The 17140-nt window shown below is 41.0% G+C and overlaps 1 protein-coding gene across 1 annotated transcript; it reads left to right on the forward strand.

Moving 5' to 3' along the window:
* The first annotated feature begins 4099 nt into the window (after positions 1-4099).
* lmo4b (LIM domain only 4b) lies at positions 4100-15274 on the forward strand. The gene is made up of 5 exons (XM_056379386.1): positions 4100-4614; positions 6244-6484; positions 11070-11166; positions 11927-12082; positions 14320-15274. Exons 2-5 carry the CDS (start codon positions 6249-6251, stop codon positions 14326-14328), a joined length of 498 nt encoding a protein of 165 aa, XP_056235361.1. The 5' UTR covers positions 4100-4614; positions 6244-6248; the 3' UTR covers positions 14329-15274.
* The last annotated feature ends 1866 nt before the right edge of the window (positions 15275-17140 follow it).

Below are 17140 nucleotides of genomic sequence, written 5' to 3' on the forward strand. Positions count from 1 at the left end.
ATACACTGAGGTCTTTAAGCATCATTGTATCCATAACGAAGAGATCATTTGCTCTAGAGGATTTTAGTGATACAACAGAATCTATGATTCAGAAACAGTCTGTATGCTGACACTGTTTAACAATATTTTTAAAGCAAAAAAGAAAAAATGCAAATAGAGTAGTTTGGATTGTGAAATCTCACTTTATCTCTGGTGACTCATTTCTATTATGTCCATGTGACTTGTGACAAATCACTTTTTTTCCATTATCTTTTGATCTTCAGACCACTATATTGGTCCTGACACATTACTCAGAGTTGTTGCTCTGCCCAGAGCTGATGAAAACAAGAACTATCAGCACAGCCTTTAAAGAAATCCACTGACATACAGGGAGTATTTATTGAGTTGTTAATTTCTATTTACTTAAACTCACTTGCTTTCTCTTTATTGAAAACGATAAATGAACAAGATCAATACCACCAATTAAATAAAGTGAGACATATTTTGAGAGGGGAATATCGAGCAAAACACTGCTGGCTGTTTCATTGTTTCGTGACCCAAGTCGAGCTGAACCACATGGTAAAGTGGAAGGAGTACAGAGAACATACCACAAGACAAAGCAACACAGCCATGAACTCAGATTGAAGGCTTTGATTACTCTAATTTAGTCATTCTGAATGCGCTTATTTTCATGCCATTTCAATTACACATTGCATGACTGTAGTCTCCCATAACCATGAAATGGAGTGTATTGATTTGCAAAGAACTGAACAGAATGTGCTCTTATAGCATCAACAAGAGCAAAAAAAGGGACGTTTGGTTGTTTTTTGTTTTTTTTCATATCAAACTGAGTCCCAGTCTTTCATATAGAAATTGTCATAGTTGTTAAATGTTTAAAGAACTGAATAATTTGACATGTTTTGGAAATTTGCTCATTTGCTTTCTTTAGATGAAAAGGTCGATACCACTCATGACTCACGACTGCACAGTAAATACAAGACTACAGCCAGCAGGTGGCTAGCTTTGGATAGCTTCAAGGCTGAAGCTATTGCTATACATTTTCCAACAAGTGCTCCAACCTCAACAACCATGTGGGTCATTTTTTTCAACCCTCTGATACGACCCATAGGCGTGTCTTCTGAAATAGCGCACTATGGCAGGAGGTGTAGGCTACCAAACCGCGGTTGTCGTGATTACAATAATAAACATGCTGCATGTATCGAGAGCTGTGTACCTACCTTCATCCCCATGGTTACTGTTATAATGGCAATGGCTTGGTTAGGGCAGGAAAAGATCATGATCTGGGTTAAAATAAGTACTTCCTCAATATTAGATGATCTTTGTTGTCATGGTTACAACGTGGTTAACTTTACTGAACGGTCACGGGTAATAGAAACAGCACAAACTGCTATTTCCACATGAGAATCAAACACCACTCTGCTGTATCATAACAAGGACTTTATTGTTCTTGACACTAAATCATTGTACTTCTCGCTTTGCTCCTGTCATTATTACTACAGCCGCTAGGTGTCACCTAGCAACAACACGTAACTATGGGTCATTATAACCTGCTGTACAAACGACCTATGGGCTGGGTTTTTTTTACCGCACAGTCTCCAATTTCCACATCTAACACTCAGCAGGAAGGTGAATACTCTTATTTCTCAAAATGTCAAACCCTTCATTTAATGTATTTTTTATGTAAGTGGTTGCTCATTTAGTAGATTTCATTTTGAGATCTTTCTGCTCAGTCTGCCATATTCCATGCAGTCATGGAGTGGGTCCTCTCTATCTGTAGATAATCTGAACTCTAATCTTCCTTCATCAGTTGGCTCAGCTAACTGAATATCATTCTCTGTAAAAGACAGCACGCACGCACGCACGCACGCACGCACACACACACACACACACACACACAGATGCAGTAAAGTGAGTGTGATGCTATATCACAGAGGACAAGGCCACATGTAGCGGTGGTAAACAAACCAATGTGATCTTATGAAATGAGCGTGAGAGAGTGGGTCATGGTGACCTGCATGTTGTTTAGTTAGAAGATTGCCTGTGGTGTGTAAACTTGCAGATTGAAAGCGGCCTCTCTGTGGCTCATGTCATGTTAATAGAATATAACACAGAGTGAATCCCAATTTGAAGTTAACCACCATGTTGAATGTGGCTCTCTTGCTTTTTCCCACAGGACAAGCAGCTTCATTATGAAGCACCGTGGTCTTCTTTTCATCTCGGTGAGATCACCCCTGTGGGGAGTATCAACATTGCGAGCCACATCTGACACTCTCTTGTCCCTGTTTAAACACTGAAATAGTGTTCCGTCATATTGTTGTGTGCCGCTGTGTTTTATTTTTTTATCTGGTCCGCTCCATAATGCAGCTGCTTGGAAACTGCCACAGGACTTGAAAGATCTCAGCGGAGAAAGGAGATGATCAATTTCAGAGGGAGCACCCCCCCCCCTTCAGCTCTCTCTCTCCTGCTCATCTCCAACCCCCCCTCCTCTGCCCCCCCAAACTCCCTGACCCCTCCACCTCCTTCTCCTCCTCCTCCTCCTCCTCCTCCTCCTCACTTCAACTAGCCATAATTATTTTGCAAAAGAGCTCCAGAAAAAGAACATGCAGAGTAATTTCTCTTGCCCATTTATGAAAAGCTCATTAAAATAGGCCTGGAACAAACAAAGCTTTTCCTGTGAGGCCCCTTTTCAAATTCATTTCATAATTTCCCTCTGTTTTAATCATTTATATCAATTAATCATTCCTTGGTGGAAAAGATATTCTTTGCCATCTTCTGTGGTTTTTTTGTTCTAGCAAGTGAGAGGCTTGATGAGAATGTCAAGAGAATGTGGCTCAAACCAAGGTGGAGTAGCATTGGCTTTGCCAAAGGGAAATCAGCTTGATGCAGCACAATCTCTTTGGAGCTGCAGGAATAATTAAACAATTAAAGTCAAGAAAAAGATCATCTTTATACATCTGATGTCTTTCTAATGAAGCCAGGGGCATCTTATAATAAAGCTGTTTTGTCATGTAAAACCACTCAACCCGGTGAATCTCAAGCAACTTTTCTCTGAGGCAACTTTTCTCCAATAGAAACACTTTTTCAAATTTTTTTTTTTTTTACTTTAACTGAAGACATCACTTGTTTTTGCACGGGAGAGTTTAAAGCATCTGCACTGCAACAGCTTTTATTTTGGTATAAGCTAAATATAAAAGAGGATGAATTCCCTTCTCTTTCAGCTGCATGTTAGAAAACATTTCAGCACCACAATATTTTTTATTAAAAGGTGTTTCAGTTGCCTCCAGTTTATTGTCTCTTTGATGTGAAACTAAAACCGTAAGACTGAATTAATTAAATGATCTCAGCCAAATCGAGGTCTTGCAAATTAGCCTTAATAGGTGTTGAAACCAACGACCTGAGGCTTAATGAGGTTGTAAACGACAGCAGGCATTGCTGCGATTATTTTCAGTGACAGACGATGGCGCCACTACGCAGCTATTAGGCCTTGATATTTCCCAGAGGTTGGAGTCATCCTCGGTAAACTAAGTAGTTATTGAATGTCAACTAATTAAACTCAGACGTGAGATGAATGTAGCCGAGTGGATGTTGCCATGCAGCTTGTATTTAAAAAAAAAAAAAAATTGTCCGGTCACATAGGAAACCATTCAGTGCAGAGATAGGGAGATATCCATCAGTTTTAACATGATAATATTCAGCTGCCACAGCCAATCACTCCTCTATTATGAATAAAGACGATTAAAGAAGATAATAAATCAACATTAATTATTGCAACTTATCAAACAGGACACACATAAAGGCTAGACTTATTATAAGGACCTTATTATTAGGTACTTTGCGGTCTCTTTAAACTGTTAACTGTTGTGTTTTCGTTTTGTTATTTTGTTTTTTTGACAGTCGTCTCTTGTCCGTTGCTTTCGCACCTTTCAGGTCCACCTCGACCGATCCCCTCCGTTTCCATCCGTCTCTGCGTGTCCAAGTCAATCTCACCTCCCTCTGATTGGCTGGATTTATTATTCCTCTTAAATCGACTGCGCGCCGATTGGCTGCGGCGGCACCTTCGTCACGAGGCTAAAAGGGGTTTTTTACTGGAGGTTTCTTCCTGTCAGCGACACATGTAGAACAAGCAGCTAACGGGACCCGGAGACCAGACCAGAGGACAGTCAGTTATAGCCTCTCTGCCAGCCTCGTTATTTCTTTTTCCGTCCTTTCGCCAAAAGCACGCACTTCTTATTTTCGAGGACGTTGCGGCACACGTAGACCTGTAATTACGTCTCGCAATGGACTTCTTTTGTTCCAGCGAAAAGAAAGAGCTCTAAAGCGGCAGCAACAGTGAGACGGGAACCATCCAGTGGAAATACTATCTGATAACTCCATTTGCTCGGCGCTCCGCTTGTTGCCAGTGAACACACGAGCACGAGTCCTCGCTGAGGTTCGCAGTCGCGCGGAGCTGGAGGCCGACCGCCGCGCGATATAGTGTGTCCGCTTTTTTACCTGTACTTTTTTTTTTTTTGAGGAGGGGGTGGGGGGGGACTGTTGTTCTCGCCTACCTGTTCACCTACTTTACCCTTCAAGTCCTTAACTTTACAGCCATTACACTTAAAAGAGACAAACGAGGTGGGTGTTTGTTGCTGTTATATTTGCATGGCGAGCGATTCCTTTAAAATGTATTTTGTTCTTTCTAATTATAGCTAGTTTTCACTGGAAACCAGCTTCGTCGGTTCTACTTATATGTGGCGGTGATATTTGATAGCCTGTGTAATTCTTAGCGACATTAACCTCATTCCCCTTAAACCCCTATTCACGCATTTACACCGCAATAACACCAGCGTGATGCTACATTTCTTTAATTTTCCAAAAAAAAAATTGAAAAAGGAAAAGCAGCAGCCATCGGACAGGACCTTTTAGCACATGGCTGGCTGATAGGTTTTTTCCCCTCTCTCCTATTTCCATGACTTGGTCTCTGCGCCCAAATTGCCTGCCCGTGTAATTACTTGAGTTAGCCCATTTAAGTTAAAAGCCACCCCCCTCCTCCTCCTCCGCCTCCTCCTCCTCTTCTCTTCCCCCCCCCCCCCCCCGTCCCCTCCATCCCTCAGCGGAAAAAAAGAAACTCCTCTCTGAATGAAACTTGACGATGGTCCGTCTTGTTTATCCAGGGAGTCACTTTCAGGTCGGCTTTTTGATTCATCTCCTTTTAGATTTAATCAGCACTAAGGCACGCTGTGGTTTGTCCCTAAGAGCCATCGCTAATGGGCTTACTGAATGCTTTTCTGTGTGCACCCCCCCACCTCCCTCCCCAACTCTAATTAGCCTACCTGCCTTTCAACAAAGATTTGGCTTTATCCAGGCATGTAGTCTGCCTGACCAAATTGGAGAGGATTACATTTGAAGGAACCCACATTAATTTTGTAGGTGAAACAAATGCCTGCATTTCATTAGATTAGAACACTTAACATCATTAGAGCAGGTCTGTGGTATAGCAGGGGCCATGTGTCCCATTAAAGGTGCTGTTAAATATTGGTTTATAGTCACCCCGACCAGATCATACCCATTGTTCAGGTCAAAGGCCTTAGCAAGCATCAAGTGTTGGTAAACACAGAGCCAACATGTCAAAGTGTTTTCAATGTCAGTTTGAAGCCAACCTTGTTTCAGCCTATTCCTTTGTGTTTTGCGATAACCACCTCCCAGCTATTCAAACTGCAATAGAGTGCAGTATTGTGTGGTCAAGTATTGTGTTATTTGGAATTTCTTAGGATCAGCTCAACAAAAGCTCGAGCTGCATAATTGTTCCTGTGGCCCCTGGTATTATCATTTAACAGACATTCATCATGAGAGGTCCAACGCATGGGGATGAGACAGAGATCAAGGGCAGATTAGTTCACTAAATGACTCGTAGCTCTTTTGTAGCAGAACAGGACTCGGAAACTGTTCCCTTAATGAGATCAGCTATTGTGCTTTGGTATGATTTGCAGTCTGCAGCTGCTCAAAGACCACGCTGATGCAACAAGACGTTCAAGTGGCAGGAATCTTAAATTAATTTCATAATCAATAAAGTAAATCGTGGAGTGTGGTTCACATGATTGTATTACCCTCTTACGTGAGGATCCAACATTATCTGTCTGAGGTCTTGACCCCACTGTGTACATAACAATACTCACTTGGGAAAAGTATGAACTGCACCCTTCTGGGTGTGACATGTACAACGGATGGGACTGTCAACATCATCTCCTCTGTTTGTGTTTGCAGGGACAATGGTGAATCCCGGAGGCAACAGCCAGCCACCACCGGTGGGCACAGGGTCTCTGTCCTGGAAGCGGTGTGCGGGGTGTGGGGGCAAAATCGCAGACCGCTTCCTCCTTTACACCATGGACAGTTACTGGCACAGCCGATGCCTCAAGTGCTCCTGCTGTCAGGCCCAGCTGGGCGAAATCGGCACGTCGTGCTACACAAAAAGTGGCATGATCCTCTGTAGAAACGACTATATCAGGTGAGACAAAGACCACGAAATGCATGCACAGAGCTTGTCATTGATTGTTCTTGCCACAGATTTTCAGAAGTAATTCCTGTTATAATGTTACAGTATAAGTTGGATAAGTCATTTCACATCTTGCATGAATATTTGAGAATACTGCATTTTTCAGAAACCAGATAACTTTACTTTTAAAAGTCCTGGAATATATGAAGTAATGATATTAAATCAAGTAAAAAAAAAAAGAAAAAAAAACAGGGCTAAATTAACAATGATCTGCGCTGGTCATGCAATGATTGGCAAGGTTGAGTGTATTTCTGTGGAACATGTGTCTCAAATTGTACTAACATCATCAGTGCTCATTAAAGTATCCTGGTTGAGGTTTCTCCCTTCTACCCTGAACGAGGTCAAACAATCTGGCATGTTGACAGAGCACAAAGCAAAAGAGTTGTTCTGCAGGCCATCTACATGTCCGTCCTGTTTGCTGTTCATGGTCAACTGAAGGACAGAAAATTGGCCTTGTAGGATTTTATGTTTGTTTTGCCAGACACATGTACATTGTTCGAGTTGGGCACAGACTATCATTTTATTTTTCAGTTACATAACAGAAAAGCACCATTTAATTAGCAAAGAGAGCCTTTTTTAATATTTAGTAGGTGTGCTAGACACCCAACCAAAGGTTGTTGATGACACCCTTATTCTGGTAATGTATAGCAGTGACGGGACAAGGTACAGTTTACTTCAAGTGCAAATACTTTGTTGCTGGGGTGCAAGAATGGTATTGATTTTAAACCTATTAATTAACAGTTTCAGTTTGCCTTAATATTTATGTTTGTCAGTTGAAGGTTTTTGTTTTTATGAGTTAAAATACATATAAATTCACGTATCTGAGATTGGGCACAGTTAATTTCTTTTGCATTAATAATCTACAAGATGGACCCACACTACAGTCAACATGCAACACTGCCATTAAATCTGCACGGATAATTCGAAATCTAAAGTGTGCCTGTGCGCTCTCACACCCACCTCATAAAAAGGATGAGGAAGTCAATGGGCTACTTCATTCATAATGGGACTATAACGTAATTAAAATTGGAAGGGGGGGAAATGTGGATACACCTTTCCACTTGTAATGAGAGCATGCTTGGTGGAAGAGCTAAAACGCATATTATGGAACCATGAGATCTCTGTAGAGATAAAGATAGGAGCGGGGGGAAAAAAACATCTGACAGTGAGTCTACACAATTAAATGCTTTAATTATAGTCCCCCTCCATTTCCTTTAGTCCTGATGGGTTTTATCTAATGAGATCTGGTCCCTGGCTTGTATCCGCTCCCAATGACGTGTCCGAAATGAATGAGAGCCACACTGCAAACAAAACATTTAATTAACCAAATTGGCTTTTGAGAGAGAGCAAGAGAGAAAGACAGATAGAGAAGAGGGATTATTGCGAAGGCCATTTGCCGCTGTTTTTTTCCCCTCATCTTAAAGGGGCAGACTCATTTTTGTAATGGATTGCTGAACTGCCCATATGACATACATTTTCAGCTGTAGCTCCAAACTTATGTTCATAGAGTTGATGTAAAAATGCTCATCTGATTTAGCATGAAGTCCTAACGCATCACATCAGGGCTGTAAAGGGATGTATGCCTGGCCTGGGATGATACCCATCTCCCATCAAGTAGGAATATTCACAAACATCACAGGACCAACACCATCTCTGTTTTTCATGCAGCGCTGCCACCAAAAGCTTTAATGTCAAACTTGAAGCCAAAGTTGCGTTTGCTGTGGGGATCATGTCGCTTTAAGCTGGAGGTGATATTATTTCTGTGGGCTGCTAGTAGAGGGAGAATTAATTTACTTGTGGCTGCTGGATTCAGGGAGAATGCTGTCCCCTTAATTGAATAAGCCTAGGTAATTAAATGGCACTTTTCCAATAGAACGTGTGAGGTAAATCTAATAGTTGGTTATTTAATATCACTTTGAAGTCTGCCCACTCAAGCACTATGACAGCACAAGAGAATGTGAACTATTAGGCCAGGAAAAAACTGGGATCTCAGAAATTAATTAAATCGCATGCAATTTAGGGGAAACGTTTATCTTGATTTGTCATAACAGAATTAATTCAAGGCCTTCAATTCACTTGGGGCCAGATCTGTTACTCTGAATTAACCAAGTGTAATTTGGCTGATCCCCCACCACCACCACCACCACCACCACCACCACCACCACCCTCCACCCTCCACCCTCCACACCTCCCCATCCCCCTCCTCCCAAAACACATGCACATACACAACACAGATCAACACGCACCCTCCCTCATCTTGCAATCTCCCCACCCCTCCCCACCCTGTCCCCAGCCCCTCCACCCTTTTCTCTAATGCAGCTCTTGCCATTATGCAAAGCCCCGCTTCAGTATCAATATGGCCTAGTGCTTTTAAGGTGCTTTGGCTGCTGATGTAGAGAGGCATTTTTAATGGACTGTGTTGCAGGAATCATTGTTGTGGGGTAATTTTACCCTACTCAAAGGCCTTGGTGAATGAGGTCTGCATTTACCAGACATCTAGCAGCAAGCCACGCTATATTTCACCTGGCAGTCAGTGCTGAAATGAAATCCAATAGTCATTGCCTATATAGACGACAGACGGCTCTAAATGTGTTTTTTTTGTTTGTTATTTAATTTAATCAAACGCGTTGGTTGTAGCAAAATCAGATCCAGGGGGGGAAGACAACAGATAAATCAAGATAAATCCATCCTGCAGGAAGATAGTGAGAACTGCTGTGCTTTTTTTTCGGAGGAAAAAAAGCAGAAACCAGATGTGTCATTGCAATTAAAGAGTCCCTTGGCTTTAATTATACTGACCTGGGGTGTGTACTTCACCTCTGCGCTGTAGTTCACTGGCAGAAGAGGCCATTAGAGCCCAAGTTCAAACTGATATAGCAGCTTAATTGAGCACCTAAAGGCTTTGGCTCCTTAAATCAAATACCATCAAGAGCTAACCCCTGGTTAAAAAAAAAATAAAAAATTTAATCAACCTACTTTAGGTTAACACTATGGTGAAATGAAAAAAAAAAAAAATGGCTGTGGTGAAACCGTCCTGTAGTCTTCGTTGGACACCTCTCAAAAGCATTCACGCAGAGGAAACTCCTCGAGGAATGAATTCAACACGAACACGAGGAACATGTTTTCAATTTGAGGCAAAGTTTGAGTTTTAGAATGAGGCGACTTTGATATGCAGAAATGTCGTTGCAAGAGAAGTGTAGTTCTGCTTCTCTTAAAGCAAGGCCTATATGTTCATTTCCACTATCATGCTTGTCCCAGTGAAAGCAGAGAATTGGCAGTGTTGTGACGACAGTCTCCAGTTAATTAGTTTCTGAAATTGAGTTTTGATGGAGCCTTTCCAAATGATGCCAAGACAAAATTTGCTTCTGCCTAGGCTGTCTTATTGAAAGCCATTTCTGTGTCCCTTTGCAAAGAGCTCGGGCTTGTTTGTCCGTCAATATATCTAACAAATGCTTGGGTTATGGTGGGAATGGTGGAAGCATTAATTCCCTAGCTCTGTCTCAGCGTGAATTTGTTAAATACTTTTCATAAAATCGTCCTCAAGAATGTTTTAACAGAAAAAAAATGAAAATCTTAAAACACTCTCCTCTTGTTGTTTCTTTTTCTTGTTAATTCTTTTTCTTTTGCCAAAACAACTTAATCTGATGCACACACACCAGTGTTAACCACTCCCCCCTATCCCTTTCTTTTTCCATCCCTCTCTTCCTCTCTCCCCTTCTCTGCGGAGCATGTCAGATGCCGTGGTCTTATTTGATTGCTTAGGAAAAGTGCAGTGATAGAGCAAACACCCGGTGAGATATGATGACAAATGGGTCCAGATCCCAGTAAATTACTTTCTGCTCAAATCGAAATTTCATTCAGTTTGCTGCTCACCGAGATGAAGTAATCTAAATTGTGGACTCAGAAGGAAGATAGAAGGGAAGCTGGAGCAAGCATTTCATTATCAAGAGGCAGAGGGAGAGAGAGAGAGAGAAGGTTAGGGACGAAAGAGATGAGCAGAAGCAAATCTAAAGTGTTGACACCATGATTGAAAAGGTTAACCCATGCACATTATATATCAACCCGAGTAGCTACGGGTTTCTAATGGAAACACGGCACTGACAGAGCATTCACAGGACTCCTAATGGCAAAAGCACTATGTCTCCGCCTGGATGTACAATCAAATCCTCTTAGGTCCTGATTGCTTATGTTCCAGGTTATTATTAGGTTGCAAAAAATGTGCACCATAAGTAATATGCAGTTTCAGTGCTAGATGCTTGTGGAGAGCAGAGTACCGGAGGATCCATTTTTTCTGTTGATACTGTGATGATTTTCTGTTTCTCTCCCCTCTCTCGTCTCCTGTGTGTTTTCCCTGCACGTTAGGAATGGAGCAGGGGGAATAGCGAACTTAGCACTAAATATAGTTTTCATTCAGTCACACACTCGGCAGACAAAAGTACGGATGCCACAGTCCATTACACAAGGCCAAATCTATGCAGATGCGCGCAGAGGTTCCGTAGTAACGCTGGCTCTTTTTCCCTTCTTCTTCCCTTTTTCTCAGATTATTTGGAAACAGTGGAGCTTGCAGCGCTTGTGGCCAGTCCATTCCAGCCAGTGAACTGGTGATGAGGGCACAGGGCAACGTGTACCATCTCAAGGTAAACTCAAGTTTAAACTTGATTTTCTTAGTTTTGTGCGTTTTTTTCATCTAGTATGTGTGTATCTGTTGATTTGGGTGACAAGCTGCTGTGCACAATGGCACTTACAGGGATAAATAAAGTTGTTTTGAATTGTCTTAACTTTGAGCTTTGTTTTCTTGGAAATGTAAGATTTACAAAATCTAAGTACGGCTATTGATTGTTTTTCAAATAATAAACAAATCATTAAAGAAAAAAGTTTTTTTTTTAATCTAAATCATTGTACATGGCAGCTAAAACAGGTATGGAAATAATTAAATTGTTTGCAGGTGGGAAACAATGAGTTGATTTATCATCAGTTGATCAATAGAAATGTAATTAGCAACTATTTTTATATACAGTTAATTATTACTGTCTTTTTTTCAAGCAGAAATGCTAAACATTACCAGAAAAGTAGCTCTATTTGATGACATCACTTTGTACTATAATAGATTGTGAGAGGCATTTTTCATGATTTCTCGATAGTTTTTAGATCAAAACATTATGCGGTTGATCACAAAAAGCCTTAAGTTGCGGTTAACTGGTTTAATGTGTATTTGACAGCTTTAACCTCCACAAGCACCTGCACTCACAGTTTGTGCAGAAATGCGTACGTGTCTGTGTGTATCAGCATGTGTGTGTTTGCTCCAAGGTGTTATTACGTAATAGGCTTGAGCTCTGCCTCATGGTCGTCAGGCGTGGTTGTCATCGCTTCTCTCTCTGCCCTCCCCACCCTTTCCAGTGTTTCACATGTTCCACCTGCCGGAACCGGCTCGTCCCCGGAGACCGGTTCCACTACATCAACGGCAGCCTGTTCTGTGAACACGACAGACCCACAGCGCTCATCAACGGCCATTTGAGTTCACTGCAGACGAACCCACTACTGCCCGACCAGAAGGTAAGACTCCCACCATCCTCATGTGACGGCGTCTGTCTGAGTTCTTTGTGGTCTCGTTTCTATTAGAATGGGCCGAAGTTTGATGACTTCAAAGTAATGGACAAGTCAGTGAAAGGTTGTCATCAGTCAGTTGGAGTCATTAGTAGGAAAAGAAAAACATCTGTAATTTTCAAGCCAACATTTTTCACTCTGTTTATATCGATGTCGTCGATTCAACTCCACTGCAAGGCATGCAGCAGATATTAAATCTTACAGAGCAGAGATGAATTTTATTTTTAGACAGCCAATGGATTTTTCCATCATTCTTGTTGGACGACAACGCACTCAGAAAATCTGTATTAACCGTCAGCACAAAACATGTGAAAATGATTTTTTTCGTACCACTGTCCTCACCCTCAGTTTGTTATGAGCAGATACATATTTTGACTCATCTTGCCAGACTCCCAATTGTGCTGAAAAATGACACGTTGCCATTAATACCGAGTGTTTAAGACAGTATTTGACTTCTCTATCAACAAGACTGGGATCACCTGGGCTAAGTTATTGCTCCGAGGCCAAAAATATGTATCCAGGACCCGAGGTTGAACACAGACAGCAAGCTGCAGCAGCTAGTATATCATGGAAGCTGTCATCATGGCTTTCCCTGATTTGATCTTGATGCCTCCAGTGAAAGCAAAACAGAAGGCCTAATCATATATGAAGGATAACTTCATTCTTCAGGATAGCTTCATTCTGCCCGCAGGAGATATAATCATTTTTGCCTCACAACAAGGAGCTTTATTGATACCTTGTCTGCACACACAGCACAGAGAGAGATATGGGAGGTGTTTGGAGTGTGTCAGAGTCTGACTGAAAGAGGAATTATATTGTTGGGAGCATGCATTTCACCTTGAGTGGTTTTGTGAGTAGAGGAGAGGTAGAACTCCATTAAGCCCCCACTCCAGCACCCCTCCCTCCCTCCCTCCCTCCCTCCACGTCACAGGCCTTTTAAGGGCTTGTCACTTTTACAAATCAGCTCTTAGAGCTCTTAGAGCTCCTCACATTTAAATTGAAAGCTGTTGCATTATCTAACTTAATTTTAAATGTCTTGTTTAAGTCCTTACTCCCACCCCCAATGTCTCTCGTAGCATGGCTGGCATAGTAAATATGAGGCCTCATTGTTTATTTATGTGCTAACATCAATTGTAGTGAAAACTGCTGAATTATTGATGCTAAAATGCAATCTGAATATTGGCCCTGGTGCTTTAATTATAGCAGAGAGAATTATTAAATAAACAGAGACACATCGCTCAGTGGGAACAGTCTCAGGATGCTTTTGTTATCTCGGTGAGTGAAATAAGGAGAATTAACCTGCTGCTGGAGCTCTTCATCACACAAACAGTCTCATTTCTTTTGCTAAAGCAGAAGTTGGGACGGCCTCAAACAACACAGACCAACAGTAGGATAACAGCCCCCAAAATCAATACACCTCATGTATCCTGAACAGCACAACATAAATTGAGTATAGAAGCACAGGCTGGTGTAGCAGAGGAGAAAATGAAGCAGTCCCAGAAACACAGGGTTATCTACTGACCATTGTTTGATTATGTGTGATTTTGCTGTGACATAACTGGTGTCTACGTTCATGGCATAGGATATTTGATGCTCATTTATTAAGCTTTCTTCCCAGCTTCTTCCTAATATCTTTGTTCAGAACAGACAAATTACCTCTCTCATACAGAGCTGCTTTGACCCAGGGGAGTGAGACCCTCCCAGCGTCAGTCACTTTAATTAGCCCCCAAGTAGGAGTTTGCAATTACTAATAGACTGAAGCCCTCCTAGTGATTTGAGGGATGAAGGGAAAAGTAAATCGCCCCTTAGAATCATGAAAAAAAAAAAAAAGATGAAAAAGTTGGATGCCGGTGGAACCAAGACAGATAATTGTCTTTACTCCCCTGCATTTTTCTGTTTCACCGGACTGAACACCTCCTGCAGTTATGTTCGAGCGTGGTTCTAATTATACCAAAGAGAATCGCTTCATGAATGCACTTTTAAGTTAATGCAAAGTAAATAGGACACCAGATGGTTTTCAAAGCCTGGCTGATCAATAAATTAAACACTGGTGAAGCTGGTGGAAAGTTGATTTATCAGGATGAAGCATTAATGTCATTCTGTGAACTGATGCCCTTAATGACACCCCGAATTTCCCCCCAAAAAAAAATGTTTTATATTTTTTTTTTTTATCTCTCACTATTCAGGTGTGTTAAGCGGGAGCTGTGCAGGAAGCAGGATGTGTGCCTTCATTTTAGCCCTTACTCATTGTCACCCGAGACAGCGTGGATCAGCAACACCCCAGCCTTTTAGCTGTGCTCCCAGGCCCTTTGCCCTAAAGGAATCCTCTACCCATCTTACCAGTAACCTGACTTTTATTTCTGCAACCCATACCCAACGCTCAGCCTTCAACCTTGGCTTTTCCCCAAATATGGGTGGATACTTGCACTTAACCGCACCTGAATCAGGACGCTGAGGACTCCGTGACCTTGGAATTAAAAAAAGACCAGAGACCGTTCAGAATCCAAGGGGACTCTTCAGGAAGAGAAAATTAAATAACACACAAGAGGATGTTGTGACTGAAGTGAGGGAACGAGAAAAAGACTAATGAGGTTAAAGAGATGCAGGCTTTTCAACTCTGCATATTTGTTTAAAGACATTTTGGGGAAAACCGGGACCTTTTCATTTTTCCTCTCTCTCTTTTCTATCCTTATTTCCCAACAACATGGTGTTTCCACTTTCTATATTTTAAATGTTGTCAACGGGGAATGTGTTTTTTCTTTTGTTTTTTTTTCTTTGGTGGTATATATATATAAAAAGATGGGATTTTAAAAAAAATCTGTGGCTCTTTGTGGAAAACAAATCATGAACACTCGGTGTATTTGTAAAACTACCATGTATGTACAGTATGCATGTAAATGTCGTTGTCCAGGCGTGGCTACAGTACATTCAACCTCTCCGCACTCAGCTCCAGTCCCCCCCCCCCCCCCCCCCCGAAAAACCTGAACCCATGGCAAACAAGAAATTTGCTCATAGTCGGTAATGTAGAAATCATCATCAACATATAAATGCTGAATGAAAGAGAAATTTATTTGTGATATTTTCCGAGACATTTGCTCCAGTATGGTGTATTTAATTAATAAAAATATTGAAGATTTGAAAGCCTCTGTAAATTCATTGTGAAGCTTCAGAATCGGTGCTCGCGGTTACGGTTTTCTAAATCTGGGTTTATATTTTGTAATATGTGAATTCTAGTTGACGCACTTCTCTATAGCAATGTTGTCTTGAGACCCTTGTTTTTACCACTGAATCATTTCAGTGACATCTTTATGTCTGAATTACATAATTACTGCAGGATCCCATTTAGCCGAGTGCCCGAGAATTTAGCTTTCACGAGGAAGGCGTGATCAGTGCATGACTTGCCTTAGCATTGAAAATCCTCAATTGAAGACTGCAGCGCTGCCATTCAGCTTCCAGCCCAGCAATCATCAAGGCGCATGATGAGTGTCTAACTGAAAATGGATAAACATGTATCCTCTCTTTCTTTTCAAATGACCGTTTGCTATTCATCACTCTAATACCTGACAGAAATATAGGAAAATGTCCCCTTTGAAGATTCAATTACTGCAGAGAGGGAGAGAGGTGTCTCTCTTTGGCAGGCACAAATTGAATGGGCTATTTGCAGAACAAATTGGTGTTTGAAGTCCTTGCAAGACCTAATAGGTCTGAAGGAGGGACCCGGTAATGGCTGATGCGCTTATCTGCAGAGTCTGGGCCTCTCGTGAGCCCGCTGCTGTCGCTGAAACAATGCTGCTGTACAGGATAAGACTTTCATGCAAAAAACAAAAAAACAAAAACAAAAAAACAGTTCCAAGTGTAAACAGACGTTTGTGTTTTAAATCAGAATTTTAACTGCTAGAAAAAATCTCACAAAGCTGGAGAAGCTGATCTCTTGAATCCCAATGTCTCTGATATCTATGTCTCCCAAAGCATAACCCTCAACCTTTTTATTCATAAGCGTTTAAACATGAGTCTGACACGTAATTTTATCTTTTGTGAATGTTGGAGCACACTGGACCTGTGGTGAATTACAACACGATTATTTGAGCAAAATACACAATTTCAGTTTCAGTGTTTGAGTAGGTTACATGTGCGCCTACACACAGCAGCTTCATATGTATTTATATCTGAATAGTGTAAACAGATATTTTGACATCGTAGGAAAAGTAGGAAAAGCACAGGTGTAAATAATAGAGTTAATAACTGAAAATATATTTAGCTGCCTCAGTTTCAGGCTCCTGGTATCGTGTGTGCTGGCTCATACTGTCACAATAGTCAAATTTCCAAACAAATTCAGTGCCAATTTTAATCCAATTTCCAGATAGTTGGAAAAAGAAAACGAAACCGTTAAACCACTGCAGAAGAGGCAACAACAAGGTGACGCCATTAAAAACAGTCAAACCTCCATCAAATGAAAACTATGTAAGATGTGATGTTTTATCTTTTCATTTGAGGAAGAGTTACAGTGTCATTATTCTGATGTTTTTATTTTTCGTCTCTCCAGTGGAGCATAAGCTTCAGTGATGTTTAAGTCACATGCTTTATGTGTGTCACGATTTATTCCCTAAGTCTGTTACCATTGAACTTTGTCGCATATTGTTTATATGGATGCACGGATTTCTCTCAACTAATCATAAAAACGTTTCTTGTGATATTTTTTTTTTTTTTTTTTATCTAATTTCAGCCTTTTTCACTCAGGTGTAAAAATAGGTGGATAGAAACAACCTGTTGTCACAGGTTTCGTTTCGTTTCATGTTATTAGCGACACCTGAGCTTTTCCTGCTCTGACAAGTCAAAATGTTCTGCTGTGAAAAAAGCAAATATTTTATCAATTTATTTGTTTATATTGCATCTTTCAGACACAGTGCCAGTTATATTATGCTTCACAAACAGCATAATAATAATAATAATAATAATAATAATAATAAACATATTTAAATTAAAAATGAAACTCATTAAACATTAAAA

Source organism: Seriola aureovittata, chromosome 6 (genome assembly GCF_021018895.1).
Source record: "Seriola aureovittata isolate HTS-2021-v1 ecotype China chromosome 6, ASM2101889v1, whole genome shotgun sequence".
NCBI classification, from domain to species: Eukaryota; Metazoa; Chordata; class Actinopteri; order Carangiformes; family Carangidae; genus Seriola; species Seriola aureovittata.